The sequence below is a fragment of the Scomber japonicus genome, chromosome 24 (genome assembly GCF_027409825.1).
Source record: "Scomber japonicus isolate fScoJap1 chromosome 24, fScoJap1.pri, whole genome shotgun sequence".
In the NCBI taxonomy this organism is placed as follows: Eukaryota; Metazoa; Chordata; class Actinopteri; order Scombriformes; family Scombridae; genus Scomber; species Scomber japonicus.
In genome coordinates, this window is record NC_070601.1 from 913,348 (window position 1) to 927,452 (window position 14,105).

Below are 14,105 nucleotides of genomic sequence, written 5' to 3' on the forward strand. Positions count from 1 at the left end.
AGCATCTCTAACTGAATATAAGAACATGCCTCTTGTGAAGAAACGTAGTGAAACACAGATCATCTGTGGATGGTGAAGGCTCCGCGCTGCGTGCTGCTCAACTTTGGGACCCTGCAGCAATTATTAAAATTATACTGTATCTGTGGTATTTCAATGCAGGCTGATAAAATGAGGCAGGATACAGAGGACCATGAACACATTTATTTCCGATCGGAGTGACAGCTGACTGAACAAATAAAACACCAGGATTAACTAAGTCTGGCTCATTACCTGGTCTGGAGCAGGCTAGCCACACAGAATAAATCTCCATGGTAACTGATGCTCCTCTGCTTTCGTGCAACTGAGTCCCGGCTAAATTCAGCCAGGATAACAGGAAAATCCCGGCTTAATGCGCAATCTAGGTTTTGTGCAACAGCCCTCTGGTTGGTACTAAATTCTCTGACAGGAGGAGACTCTCCGTCCTAAACACCACACAGAGACACTGAGGCGCCAGACTGGCCACACCAGAACCCAAACCCAGGATACAGAGGCTCAGTGAATGTGGTGTTGAAGGTGTGGAGGTGGATCAGTGTGTCAGAGGAGACTCTGTAGAAGGACAGAGTGCCAGCAGGACAGTCCACATACACTGCTACTCTGTTAGAGACAGAGGAAGAGGAGGAGGAGGAGGGGATGGATGTTCTTTTGTTATTGTGCCAGACACAATAGCCATCATCAGAGCAGTCCATACTCCAGGACTGATCGTTCCATCCAAGCCTACTGTCATCACTGCCTCCTTTCCGTCCGACTCCTCTGTAACTCACTGATAGAAAAACTTTTCCTCTCCTCTCGACCTCCCAGTAACAGCGACCAGTCAGGTCATCGTCACACAGCAGCTGTCTCCAGTTCTCAAATCTGTCTGGATGATCAGGATATGACTGATCCTCCTCCACACATGTCACCTTCCTGTTGTTGTCAGACAGTTTGAGTTTTTGGTGTGCTGTGTTTGGATCCAGTTTGAGTTCACAGAAATCTGATGGAGAGAACAAGACACAATACAGCTGCAGTTATTGATCTATCATCTGATCATCCTCAGTAGGATGTGAATGAGTGATCTCACAGTTTGAAGTTTGCTTTGTTTTCATGAATGAAATGAAAAACACACTTACACTTCCTCAGACCTGGTGTCAACCATCGGACTCCAGCAGGCTGCAGGCTGAAAGGAGGAGGGGGATCAGAGCAGCACGTTCTCTTTCAGCATGCTAACATGGATGTTACATGGCTCTAGTCTACTGTTTTATTATTCTCTTCTAATGTGGGGTTGGGCTTTCATACACTTTGATCCAATCTGAATGCAAACAACATGGTGGTAGTAAATGTTTTTGTTGTTTTATATTTCAAAAGAGGTCACCTCCTATGAAACAATCACAGTAACTTTACATGAGACAACACTTTTTACACATTTGATTGAACCTGAAATCCTTCACTCCCCAGGACCTCTTGGATAAAGGAAAGGAAGCAGAAGCAGAGAAAATGAGCTGGCATACAAGTTATGCTAAAGTACAACATATAGACCAGCTATGTTAATGAAAATAAAGACCTCTTATTTCATCTAATCAAGTATCACAACACTTCTGAAACCCTGATTGAATCTTAAAATCAGATTCAATGATAAACATTTACAGACAATAAAATATATAACAAAGATTCAGTTGAGGCTTCATGAAGTGCATAACATTGATCAAATAATAGTCTGGTGAATACATAGAGCTGAGGAGGAGTCATGGAGAATAATTCTTTTAAAAAATGCATTTTTGAGCACAATTTAATAATTTGTGTTGTTGATATGATATTGTGTCATTTATAATCAAATAATAGGAAGACAGAAAGGTGCTCCTTAATACAAAAAATATAGTGTGACTGCCACTAGGCTTCTTCCACTAAAGGGATAAAGTGAACCCATATGGCAACAGAGCTGAACCTCCTGACCAGATCAAATGATCAGCTCTTCCTCCTCTATCACACATTGTCTGTCCATACCTGAGAGTGTCCAGTTTCCAGTGTGGATCCTCCAGTCCAGCAGACAGGATCTTCTCTCCTGAGTCTCCTGGATGATTGTAGCTCAGGTCCAGCTCTCTCAGATGGGAGGGGTTGCAGCTCAGAGCTGAGGCCAGAGAAGCACAGCCTTCCTCTGTGATCAGACATCCTGACAGGCTGCAAACACACAGAACAACACACATGTCACAGAGTGTGAGAGTACTGCTGTGTGCAGTCACAAACCACAACAAACTGTTTCCAAACTAACTCACTAAAAGATTAAGTGAATCAAGGAGCTCCAGAAAGTTGAGCACCCAGTACTATTGTATTCAATAATGTTCAACGATGACTACAAGTAATTCTCGGCTGTTGGAGATTGGTAAAAAAACACACAAAAGAAAAACTACATTCTTATCAGGTTTAATGTTTATCTCCATCATTCAGACCTGAGAGTTTTCAGTGTACAGTGTGGACTCTCCAGTCCAGCAGAAAGCTGCTTTACTCCTGAATCCTGCAGGTTGTTGTTCCTCAGGTCCAGATCTCTCAGACTAGAGGACTGGGAGCTGAGAACTGAGGACAGAGCTGCACAGCTTCTCTCTGAGAGGTTACAGTCAGTCAGCCTGAAGAGAACATGATGAACATAAGACAAGTAAGAATTGTGTTAACATGTTGAGTCTGGACTCTTGGTGATGTGGGATACATACTATATTTTCAGTAGAGCAATAAACAGATAATTGCGGTATCTCAACAAGACTTCATAACTGTGTGCAAAATAGTTTACACACTGGAATATTTAAAGATTTTCTGATCTGTGAAAAATAAAATTCTGGTGGAAAAGTTCTGCAATTCAGAAGGCTGTTTCAATTTCATGATTATTGTTAAGAGAATGTCTCAAAGATAAAAAGGGAATTGATCTGACCTGAGAGTTTCCAGTTCACATTGTGGACTCTCCAGTCCAGCAGAAAGCTGCTTCACTCCTGAATCCTGCAGGTTGTTGTTACTCAGGTCCAAATCTCTCAGACTAGAGGACTGGGAGCTGAGGAGTGAGGACAGAGCTGCACAGCTTCTCTCTGAGAGGTTACAGTCACTCAACCTGCAGAGGAAATAAAAGGGGAAAAGGGTAGTAGGAAGTTATTTATTTTTGTTGAAAAGAAAGCAGAATATTTAAACAATGATGAATCAATACACCTATTTGTGTTGAAAAGATAGCAAAGTAATTCAATGATGATGAATCTAATTATCTGTGTACTTACAGAGCTTTGTTGGAGACTTTGACCACTGGCAGCAGCCCCAGAAGAGCCTCCTCTGAAGCAGAGTATTTCTTCAGGTCAAACACATCCAGATCTTTTTCTGATGACAGTAAGATGAAGACCAGAGCTGACCACTGAGCAGGAGACAGTTTATCTGTGGAGAGACTTCCTGATCTCAGGTACTGTTGGATCTCCTGCACTAGAGAACGATCATTCAGTTCATTCAGACAGTGGAACAGATTGATGCTTCTCTCTGCAGACACATTCTCACTGATCTTCTTCTTGATGTACTCAACTGTTTCCTGATTCGTCTGTGAGCGACTTCCTGTCTGTGTCAGCAGACCTCGTAGGAGAGTCTGATTGGTCTGCAGTGAAAGACCCAGGAGGAAGCGGAGGAACAAGTCCAGGTGTCCATTTGGACTCTTCAAGGCCTCGTCCACAGCACTCTGGTAGAAATGTGTCTCTGCAGATTCTTGTTTAGTTTCAGACTTCTGGGATGTTGTTTGTTCTTCTGCCAGCAGATTGACTCCAGACTTGATGAATGTCAGATGGACATGAAGAGCAGCCAGAAACTCCTGAACACTCAGATGGACGAAGCAGAACACTTGGTCCTGGAACAGCCCTCTCTCTTCTTTAAAGACCTGTGTGAACACTCCTGAGTACACTGAGGCTGCTCTGATATCGATACCACACTCTGTCAGGTCTGATTCATAGAAGATCAGGTTTCCTTTCTGCAGCTGCTCAAAAGCCAGTTTTCCCAGAGACTCAATCATCTTCCTGTTCTCTGGACTCCAGTGTGGATCTGTCTCAGCTCCTCCATCACACTTGATGTTCTTCAGTTTGGTCTGAACCACCAGGAAGTGGATGTACATCTCAGTCAGGGTCTTGGGCAGCTCTCCTCCCTCTCTGCTTTTCAACACATTCTCCAGAACTGTAGCAGTGATCCAGCAGAAGACTGGGATGTGGCACATGATGTGGAGACTTCGTGATGTCTTGATGTGGGAGATGATGGTGCTGGCCTGTTTCTTATCTCTGAATCTCTTCCTGAAGTATTCCTCCTTCTGTGGGTCAGCAAACCCTCTGACCTCTGTCATAATGCCGACACACTCAGGAGGGATCTGATTGGCTGCTGCAGGTCGTGTGGTTATCCAGAGGCGAGCAGAGGGAAGCAGTTTCCCCCTGATGAGGTTTGTCAGCAGCACATCCACTGAGGTGGACTCTGTAACATCAGTCAGGATCTCAGTGTTGTGGAAGTCCAGAGGAAGTCGACACTCATCCAGACCGTCAAAGATGAACACAACCTGGAACTCTTCAAACCTGCAGATTCCTGCTTCTTTGGTTTCAATAAAGAAGTGATGAACAAGTTCCACCAAGCTGTACTTTTTCTCTTTCAGCCCATTCAGCTCTCTGAAAGTGAATGGAAATGTGAAGTGTATGTCCTGGTTGGCTTTGTCTTCAGCCCAGTCCAGAGTGAACTTCTGTGTTAAGACTGTTTTCCCAATGCCAGCCACTCCCTTTGTCATCACTGTTCTGATTGGTTCATCTCTTCCAGGTGAGGCTTTAAAGATGTCTTCATGTCTGATTGGTGTTTCTGGTCTGTCTGGTTTCCTGAATGTTGTTTCAATCTGTCTGACCTCATGTTCATTATTGACCTCTGCAGTCCCTCCCTCTGTGATGTAGAGTGGTGTGTAGATCTCATTCAGAAGGGTTGGGTTTCCTGCTTTCGCGATCCCCTCAAACAGACACTCGAACTTTTTCTTCAGACTAGATTTGAGGTTATGCTGGCACATTGCAGGAGATTCTGGAAGAACTAAAGAACCATTACAAAAACTTTGTTGAGTGTGCTGTAAATTAAAACAACCCTTTAATTTCTCAAAGAATAAAGAAGTAATTCCAGTGCACTGATGCAAATATTTGATTCCTCAGATTCTTAAGCACTATAGCTCGGTTTTGAGAGCACACACTACGTACTGTTCACAATACATATTACACATTCTTCTATATGTTAAAGATGCCATCTTTGGGAACTGTCTTGTTGATTGAATAGGGCCAAGTAGCATAGTTGTTCAATGGCTGAAAAGCTGAAACGTGTGTGGTACCTTCTGCGCACTTTATGCATTGGTGGTCAACTCTTAGGTCACCAAGAATTTGAAGATATATCACAAGTATAATGACTAAAACATAAAGCTTTCAGCCTCTTTGCTAATGGGGTGGGACACTCTTAATATGTTTTGAGGTTGTGGGTTGAATTTTCAGGGTAACTAAGACTATTTTGAAGTCCAACACTGACAGTGAAACCCTGGGGGAAACATCCCAAGTTCCATCCCTGGATACAGATGGGTATTCCTCTTATATGATTCTCTAATTTAAAGAAAACTGATAAATCCAATCCACTAGTGCCTGGGAATAAGTCAGTTTTAATTAAGTATAAAAGCATATCATCAACCAAAGCTTTAGGAATGGCAAACATGGGCTTTATTTTTAATTCCTAAGTGAAACTCAAGACAGGTGAAGAGGTCTTTACAGTAGTCAGATTGTATTCTGATAAAGACTTAAGGTCAAAGGTAGTTTCCAATGTTTTTCTATTAGATTACTTGATGTACAATTTTGCAAAGATGTATAACGAAGAAGGAATTTGCTGAACACCAAAAACAACTCAAATTTAAGTGCAATTCAATTTGAGTCTCTATTTTTTCACCAGACTTTATAGAAATCCTCTTACTGCTCTGCAGATGCTCAGCCAGCTCCTCCTGCTTCATTCTCCTCAGGAAGTGCAGTGTGATCTTCAGAAATGCCTCTCTGCTCTTCCTCCTCTGCTCTTCCTCCTCACCGTCCAACACCTCCTCATCCTCCCTCTGACTCTCTAAGCATTCTGGGTAATCTGGACTCAGAACCTTCTGCATCTTCTTCAACTCGTTCTTCACAAAAGTGACGATGTTCTCCTCCAGCAGCTGGAACAGAATAATATATGAATGACACAATCAGACTAAAATCATGAAGCAAACATCAGATCCATGTTGGACACACTGACAATCCACTGGTCTACAAAGTGCAGCATGGAGATGATTGTGAACACAATAGATGTAAAAGTAGTTGTTGTACATGTACAGACCATAAATATGGAGTCCAGGTGTGTTTGATGCTGCTGGGCAGACTGACCACTGGGAACCTCTGAGCTCTCCTGGTCCACTCTGTGGAGGAATCATGAAGAATGAGCTCACATTATGTCTGTCCACACAGAGGCAAATATAAGCCAAAGGTCCATCAAGTGATATTTGGATGTGAACAGAGAATCAGATGACTCCCTGTAGTGGTAAAGCTTTACTAGTCCTGATGATCCCACTGAGAATCAACAGCTCAGTCTGTTTGTAGCTTTCAGCTCAGAGTCAGTTTGATTTAGTCCCAACAGCTCTCACCAACCCTCCATGAAACTCTCCCTCCCTCACTGCACACTGCTGAAGGCAGCTAGAGCCAGTGTGTGGTTGTATCAGACTTGTTTTATTGGCTAGTTCTCTGTGTTAATGTTTTAATGTGAGTGTGAACATTGATCAGAGGATTTTGTCTGAGTCAGTAAAGGTTTAAAAACAGGAGACTTGATACTTTATCAGTTTGAAATCCTCACCCTTGATCATCAGAGTGCTGTCCATCTTTGAAGTTATAAGGATCACCCATAGCCCAATCACTGTTCATAGCACGTTGGTCCGGCTTCCTCCTGATAGAAATACAAGATACATTCTGCTCAGCACCCAGAACACACTGATACTAAATCTGTCAGTGATTTAATACACCTACTGTACACAACACAGTAGTATCCAGGTAGTTTTATATGAGTTCACTGTTAACCTTAAACATGATTAACTGTATGAGTAGAGCTGTATTCAGTGCAGTGTGCAGAACCTGGAGGGTTGAGGCTGAACTCAGCCGAGGAGACAAAGACATGAACTCCTTAAATCTCATCTGGTGATAAATGAGTGTTGGGTTCTTATTGTCTAAGGCTTCTCCTTCATCTACTGTCTCAGATTGAACCTCATTTGGACGTTGCTTTGGACAAAAGCGTCTGCCAAATGAATAAATGTAAATAAAATGTTTGTTTGGCCTTCATTAAATATGCTGTGATGATGAGCAGCTGTCTGGATAATTCTCTGTTCTGCAGACATTTCTGTTGACAGTCCTTCAGCCTGTTAGTGATACTATTGCTTCTCCTACAGTTGTTTGATGTGTTTAACACACTGCTTCCTTTAGCTCATCCTGTCAGAGACTAATATTAACAGTGTACTCTGAAACTGACAAGAACCCAAGCTGACCACAGCTGCTGGTCTCTGAGAAGGAAACTACCAACTTTTAATGAGCTTACAGGAGCTGAGTGATACTCAGAGACACATTTTGGGTGGAGGCTCATTTTAATACAGTATCATTAAAAAGGTTGTGGGTGTGTTTGTTTTGGGTCACTCAGCGTGCTCGCTGAGTGGTGAAACCAGTGGATTGAAACATATTTCTAATAACTGTCAAAGTATAATGATGCAGTTGTTCAACTAAACCCATGAAGTTATCATCTTTAATTTTATTATATATATTGAAGACAGTTTTTGGTAAACTGTAATGAGAGCCCCGGCCCTCGAACCCACTCTAACATTAGCATTGATCTGCTCTATCAACACTATAAAATTATCATCAATCAAAACATTTAAAACATGTTGAATTTGAATTGGTTGAACACAAAAAACAAACTGATCTAATTACCAACATTATGGATCAGAACTTATCAGAAATATCAATAAATTATGCAAATCTCAAACAATTCAACTGATAACTGTTTATCCAGATTTAGATTTTAACTCATATCATCCTCATTTTAATACTGAGAACAACTTACTTTCGACCAGATGAGTGTTGTTGTTTAAAATCAATAAAAAAATCCTTTGATCGGTCGCTCTTGAAGGACACACAGCTAGGTTCAGGTTCAGGTACAGGTCCAGGTCCAGCAGAGTCTGGTCTGTCCTGCCTCCTTGTTCTTCTACACAACACACACAGAGCTTTGAGTGTGAATAATGATGGTGGAGAACAGTGATGGACAGTTAGAGATCCTCATCTCACCTCTGAGCTTTGGTCTGGCTGTCATGTTCCCCACACAGAGAGCTTTTAGAGGGAGGGACTCCCTCCTCTCTGTCCTCACTCTGATCCATGCTGCTGAAGTCACATCCACATCAGTCACACACACTTTCTACCTTCATCTGGAGAGGAAACACAGATCATCCTTTACATCATTTCTCCTGTCACATCCTAAATATCAGCTGCTCCTCCTGTGATTGGCTGTTATTCTCTGTTATATATCAGTGTGAATGCAGCCAGACAGCAGTGTGAGGCAGTGAAAGCTGCCATCAGCTGCTGTACTTCTACTATCAGTCCACTAGATGGCGAGGAAGCTTCACTTTCATTCATATTCAGTGAATTAAACACCAATAAACATGTAAATAGTTTCAGTTATCTTTGAGTTCTCTTAATGTTGTTATCACATTAGTAGTGAACGTGACAAACTCACAGAAATGTATAAAATTATTATAATCAGAGCTCATTTACATTGAAATCTATTGAAATTGAATTGAACTATTACGTTGACTTCTTTTACAGTAAATATGAACAGCAGCGGATGTTAGATCTTAACTGCTGTGACACATTTAACAATGCAGATAAAATATAATTTGATGTAAAGTCAAACCATTTGTAGTAGTTTAATTTAATTTTATCAGATTGTACATGAAGCCAGTGTTGTAATGTGGTGATGGTGCTCGTGAACATCTGAAAACAAAGAATCATGAACCAGTATACACAGACGTTATCACATCATCATATGTTGTCTAACTGGAAATACCTTAATGAACCAAGAACACATGTTGACTGTAAGCATGTTATTATAGCAACACTGACCCTCATGATGTCCTCTGGTTGGCTATCAGTCAATACAATACATTTAATTTTAACATTTCACAGGCGACTTTAAAGACTTTAAGTTGGTAGAAACAATGTTAAAAAAGTAGATTTAATTTGATTCCTGAGAGATGAAGAAAGGAAATAATCATCAGCTGTTCATTAATCATGTTTGATTCCAGTAAATCAATCATTTAACAACATGTAGATTTATCCTCCAACATGAGAGTTGTTCAAACTTTGTGATGAAATAAAACATCAGACAGCAAGAAACAAAGCCTAGAGTTATTAAAGAGGAAGTTAAAGTATGAAACAAAGCAAACTTATACATGCTGAATCACTAACTTGATTAACATCAACTAATCAGTCTGATCAATTAATCCACTGTAAAGTTAGTTTGTCTCTAATATCAAACTGTAACTATACAAACACAATGTACTAATGATCATCTTTATTGCTTATTGATGAGCAACTACATTTGCACTATTTCTCAAAGATGCAAACCAGTTGCTTTGTCGATGGGTAATGCAGATAGACACGTTCCTTCCACTGAAACAGGACTCATCTCAAATACATCAGGAACGTTCTTTGTTAAAGGAATCCAGAAGTTCTGGATTCCTTTAACAAAGAATGAGATATGATCTATCACTTCTCACTGAGCCACAGGTAGGTCAGCAACCAAAAGCAATGGTTGTAAAATACTTAATAAAATAACTAGCAACCTTCCATTTATCAAAACACATCCTCAATGAGTCGTCCAATATTTCCAGAATTTGTTTGGGACTTTGCTGTGGAGCCCCTTTCATGAAGTACTTTCCATAATTTTTTGGGCTGACGTGAAGTTTCAGCAATGGCATCCACATAAAACTGGGACTTTGTTTCATTTGTTTTATCACATTGTACATAAAGCAGAAGAAAGGAAATAATCATCAGCTATTCATGAATCATGTTTGATTCCAGTAAATCAATCATTTAACAACATGTAGATTTATCCTCCAACATGAGAGTTCTTCAAACTTTGTGATGAAATAAAAACATCAGACAGCAAGAAACAAAGCCTGGAGTTATTAAAGAGGAAGTTAAAGTATGAAACAAAGCAAACTTACAGTTAACAGTCCAAACTGCTCGACGGCTGTCACAAAGTGTTGTTTTTTTCTTCACAGGTGAGCTGTTTCCTGAAGAGTCAGATCTCCACCTGTAGAGGAGGCGGGACAGGAAGGAAGACTCACTACATGACCACAGTTGATGGATGTTTTTTCTATATTTATTGTTGTATTGATGGTTTCTCAGTGTTTAACTGTGTGCTGTTAGAATAAAGAATCATCATGACGTTCATGTGAAGAGAAGCTGAACGTTACATTTACATGAGATTTAACACATTTAACTGACAGCTATAAAACATCTTTTTATTTGTAAAGTTATGTCTTTACATCAATAACTGCTCTTCATCCTCTGTTACAGAACACATCACAGATCCGATGGAAATAATCACAATTATAATCAATCATTTATCAGAGTTTTTTTCTCTCATGAAAAATAAAATAATCAGAAACATGAACGTAATGAACAGACAGCCATCTTTTACTGGTCTAAAGAGGAAGTTTACCAGCTGATATTTCTGTTTGAAATGATGACTGTTTAAAAACCATCACATGGTTTAAAGAAACTGCAGCTCTGTGTAGAGAAGCAGCTTTGTGCTTCAGTTAAAGTTTCATTTTCATCAAACTGACACAGCTTCTCGTCCTTCATCAGTGTGTGTGAGCGTGCAGGCAGCCGTCACGCCTACACGCTCACTAATAAAGCAAACAGTCAGACTGGTTGGACGAGTCTCTGAGTAAAGATGAGATGTTTAGTTGGACGTGAAACCGCCTAATGTGAAACACTCAGCTGCTGTTTGAATGTTTGAAAGCTCACTGACAAACATTAACATCAACTAATCAGTCTGATCAATTAATCCACTGTAAAACATCTTTAGCTTTAATATTATCACATGTGACTCAAAGCTGGTTTGTCTCTAATATCATAACAATACAAACACAATGTACTGATGATCATCTTTATTGCTTATTGATGAGCAACTACATCAGAAACTACATTTCAACAATATTTCCAGCACACATGGAGGGTTAGGGTTTATTTTACTGAGACAGTTTCCCGGCATTGATGCTTTCTCTCTTTTCTGTCTCCTGATTGGTGGAGCCTTGGGCTCATATTTATGTCTCTTAGGTTGAATTTGTTGTCTCAACTACACATTTGTTTTGTTTATTGTAAAATGGAGGACATCATCTCACTGCGAAACAAATTTACCTGCAAGTCTCAATAAAGTAACCTGAACCTGAACCTGAACCTTCGGCTGTTAGCTCACTGTCATTCTTAATCCTGCCACCAGATGGAGACAGAATCAACAAAGCTTCATACACATATTGTAAGAATTTAGTTTCGAGCTGAAGAAAGGAAATAATCATCAAGCTGTTCATTAATCATGTTTGATTCCAGTAAATCATACCCGTAAATATTATTTCACTCATCTTATGAAAACTTATTTTATTTTGAAAAAACATTTTTTGCTCTAAAAAAAGAGAAAAACATTTCTTTACATATGAATGTTTAATTATTCTCCACAATGTTTTTGTTACTTATATTTCTAAACAGTCAACTCAAATATATTATATATTAAGTATTTTATCATATTAAGCATAAAAATCCACTGCTTTCTCTCCCCCCTCCCCGGTCAAATGTCGCCATCTGGTGGACATGAGCAGTTACTACAAGCAGAGCTGCAGACTTGAATTGATTTAAACTTTTACATTTTTGATTTATAAAACTACATCTCTGTCAATAATGAATTCATACTACTATGAAGTACTAATACTGTGTTTATACAGCTATATGAAGTACTAATACTGTGTTTATACAGCTATATGAAGTACTAATACTGCATTCATACATCCATATGGTCTGATATATCTGGTCTGAGAAAATCTGCTACTTTTTGATTTTAAAAAAGGTGTATTATACAACATTCAGTCCCACTAGATCACTTTACTCAGTAAAGTTGGGGAAAGAAAGCAGACAGCTCAGATCCAACTGTCAAACTAGGCAGTGCTGATCTAATTTGGATAAATATTCTGTTTCTGCATTTCATATTTCTCATCTCAAATGTTTTCACAAACATATTTTAGTGCATTGTTTTAGAGTATAACTTTGTGACCCAGCTGCCATTCTGAAAATGAACCCAGGAAGGACCTTACCTTCTAAATAGTTGTTTTCTGACAAAGTATTGGGTTGAATGTCATATATTACACCGTTAAATGTGGATATATGTGACTAACAAACTAACTGTCAGTCATGTAGAAACCATGTTGGCTTTAGAAACTGTATTTACAACAACCAGTGAGAGATCAGGTTGGTACTAAATAACATGAGAACGTTTCTGACAGGGGGGGACTCTCCTTCTTACGGACCACACAGAGACACTGAGGCACCAGGGTTGAACCAGACTCCAAACCCAGCACACAGAGGCTGAGTGAATGTGGTGTTGAAGGTGTGGAGGTGGATCAGTGTGTCAGAGGAGACTCTGTAGAAGGACAGAGTGCCAGCAGGACAGTCCACATACACTGCTACTCTGTTAGAGACAGAGGAGGAGGAGGAGGAGGAGGAGGAGGGGGGGATGGATTTTCTTTCGTTATTGTACCAGACAGAGTAACCACTGAAATCAGAGCACTCCAGACTCCAGGACTGATCATTCCACCCAAGACGGCAGTCATTACTTTTTCCTTTCCTGTTCATTCCTCTGTAACTCACTGCTATATGAACCCCAATTGTCCACTCGACCTCCCAGTAACAGCGACCAGTCAGATCATTTCTACACAGCAGCTGAGCACAGTCATCAAATCTGTCTGTATGATCAGGATATGACTGATCCTCCTCCACATATGTCATCTTCCTGTTGTCATCAGACAGTTTGAGGTTGTTGTTTGCTGTGTTTGGATCCAGTTTAAGTTCACAGAAATCTGATGGAGAGAACGAGACATAGTACAGCTGCAGTTATTGATCTATCATCTGATCTTTATCCTCAGTTGGATGTGAATCAGTGATGTCACAGTTTGATGAATGAAATGAAAAACACACTTACATTTCCTCAGACCTGGTGTCAACCATCGGACTCCAGCAGGCTGCAGTCTGAAAGGAGGAGGGGGGTCAGAGCAGCACGTTCTCTTTCAGCATGCTAACATGGACGTTACATGGCTCTAGTCTACTGTTTTATTATTCTCTTCTAATGTGGGGTTGGGCTTTCATACACTTTGATCCAATCTGAATCCACTATCCCAATCCTTCTGAAACCCTGATTGAATCTAATCAGGTTTAACTTTCAACATTTACAGGAAACTTCAGTTAGAAAGAAGAAAAAGTCAAAGATTCAGTTGAGATCTGTGATCAGCTCTGACAGAGAAAATGTTTCCAGCTCTTCCTCCTCTATCACACATTGTCTGTCCATACCTGAGAGTGTCCAGACTCCAGTGTGGATCCTCCAGTCCAGCAGAGAGGATCTTCTCTCCTGAGTCTCCTGGATGATTGTAGCTCAGGTCCAGCTCTCTCAGATGGGAGGGGTTGTCCCGCAGAGCTGAGGCCAGAGAAGCACAGCCTTCCTCTGTGATCAGACATCCTGACAGGCTGCAAACACACAAAACAATACACATGTCACACAGACTGAGAGTACTGATGTAATACTGTATTCAATGAGTACAAGTAATTATCTGCTGTTGTGGTTTAGTTACCACTAACTAAGTAACTAAGTAACCAAGAAAGAGGTTCATCAAACTAACCACCAGACAGACTAGTCTGCTTTAGCCTGAAACTAGTGCTGGAGGAACCCTGTGAATACTTGGCTGTGAAGGTGCAATGTTTTACACACAT

General features: G+C 40.4%; 1 protein-coding gene across 1 annotated transcript in view; it reads right to left on the bottom strand.

The window, feature by feature from the left end:
* Positions 1–461: 461 nt before the first annotated feature.
* LOC128354587 (uncharacterized) overlaps positions 462–14,105 on the bottom strand; it is a 42,329-nt gene continuing 28,685 nt past the window's right edge. Inside the window, exons 21-25 of the mRNA XM_053314803.1 lie at positions 13,689–13,862; positions 2,460–2,633; positions 2,049–2,190; positions 1,146–1,158; positions 462–1,009 (exon numbers count right to left, since the gene is read on the bottom strand). Of these exons, the coding sequence (XP_053170778.1) occupies positions 462–1,009; positions 1,146–1,158; positions 2,049–2,190; positions 2,460–2,633; positions 13,689–13,862 (1,051 nt within the window). The remainder of the gene's footprint in view (positions 1,010–1,145; positions 1,159–2,048; positions 2,191–2,459; positions 2,634–13,688; positions 13,863–14,105) is intronic.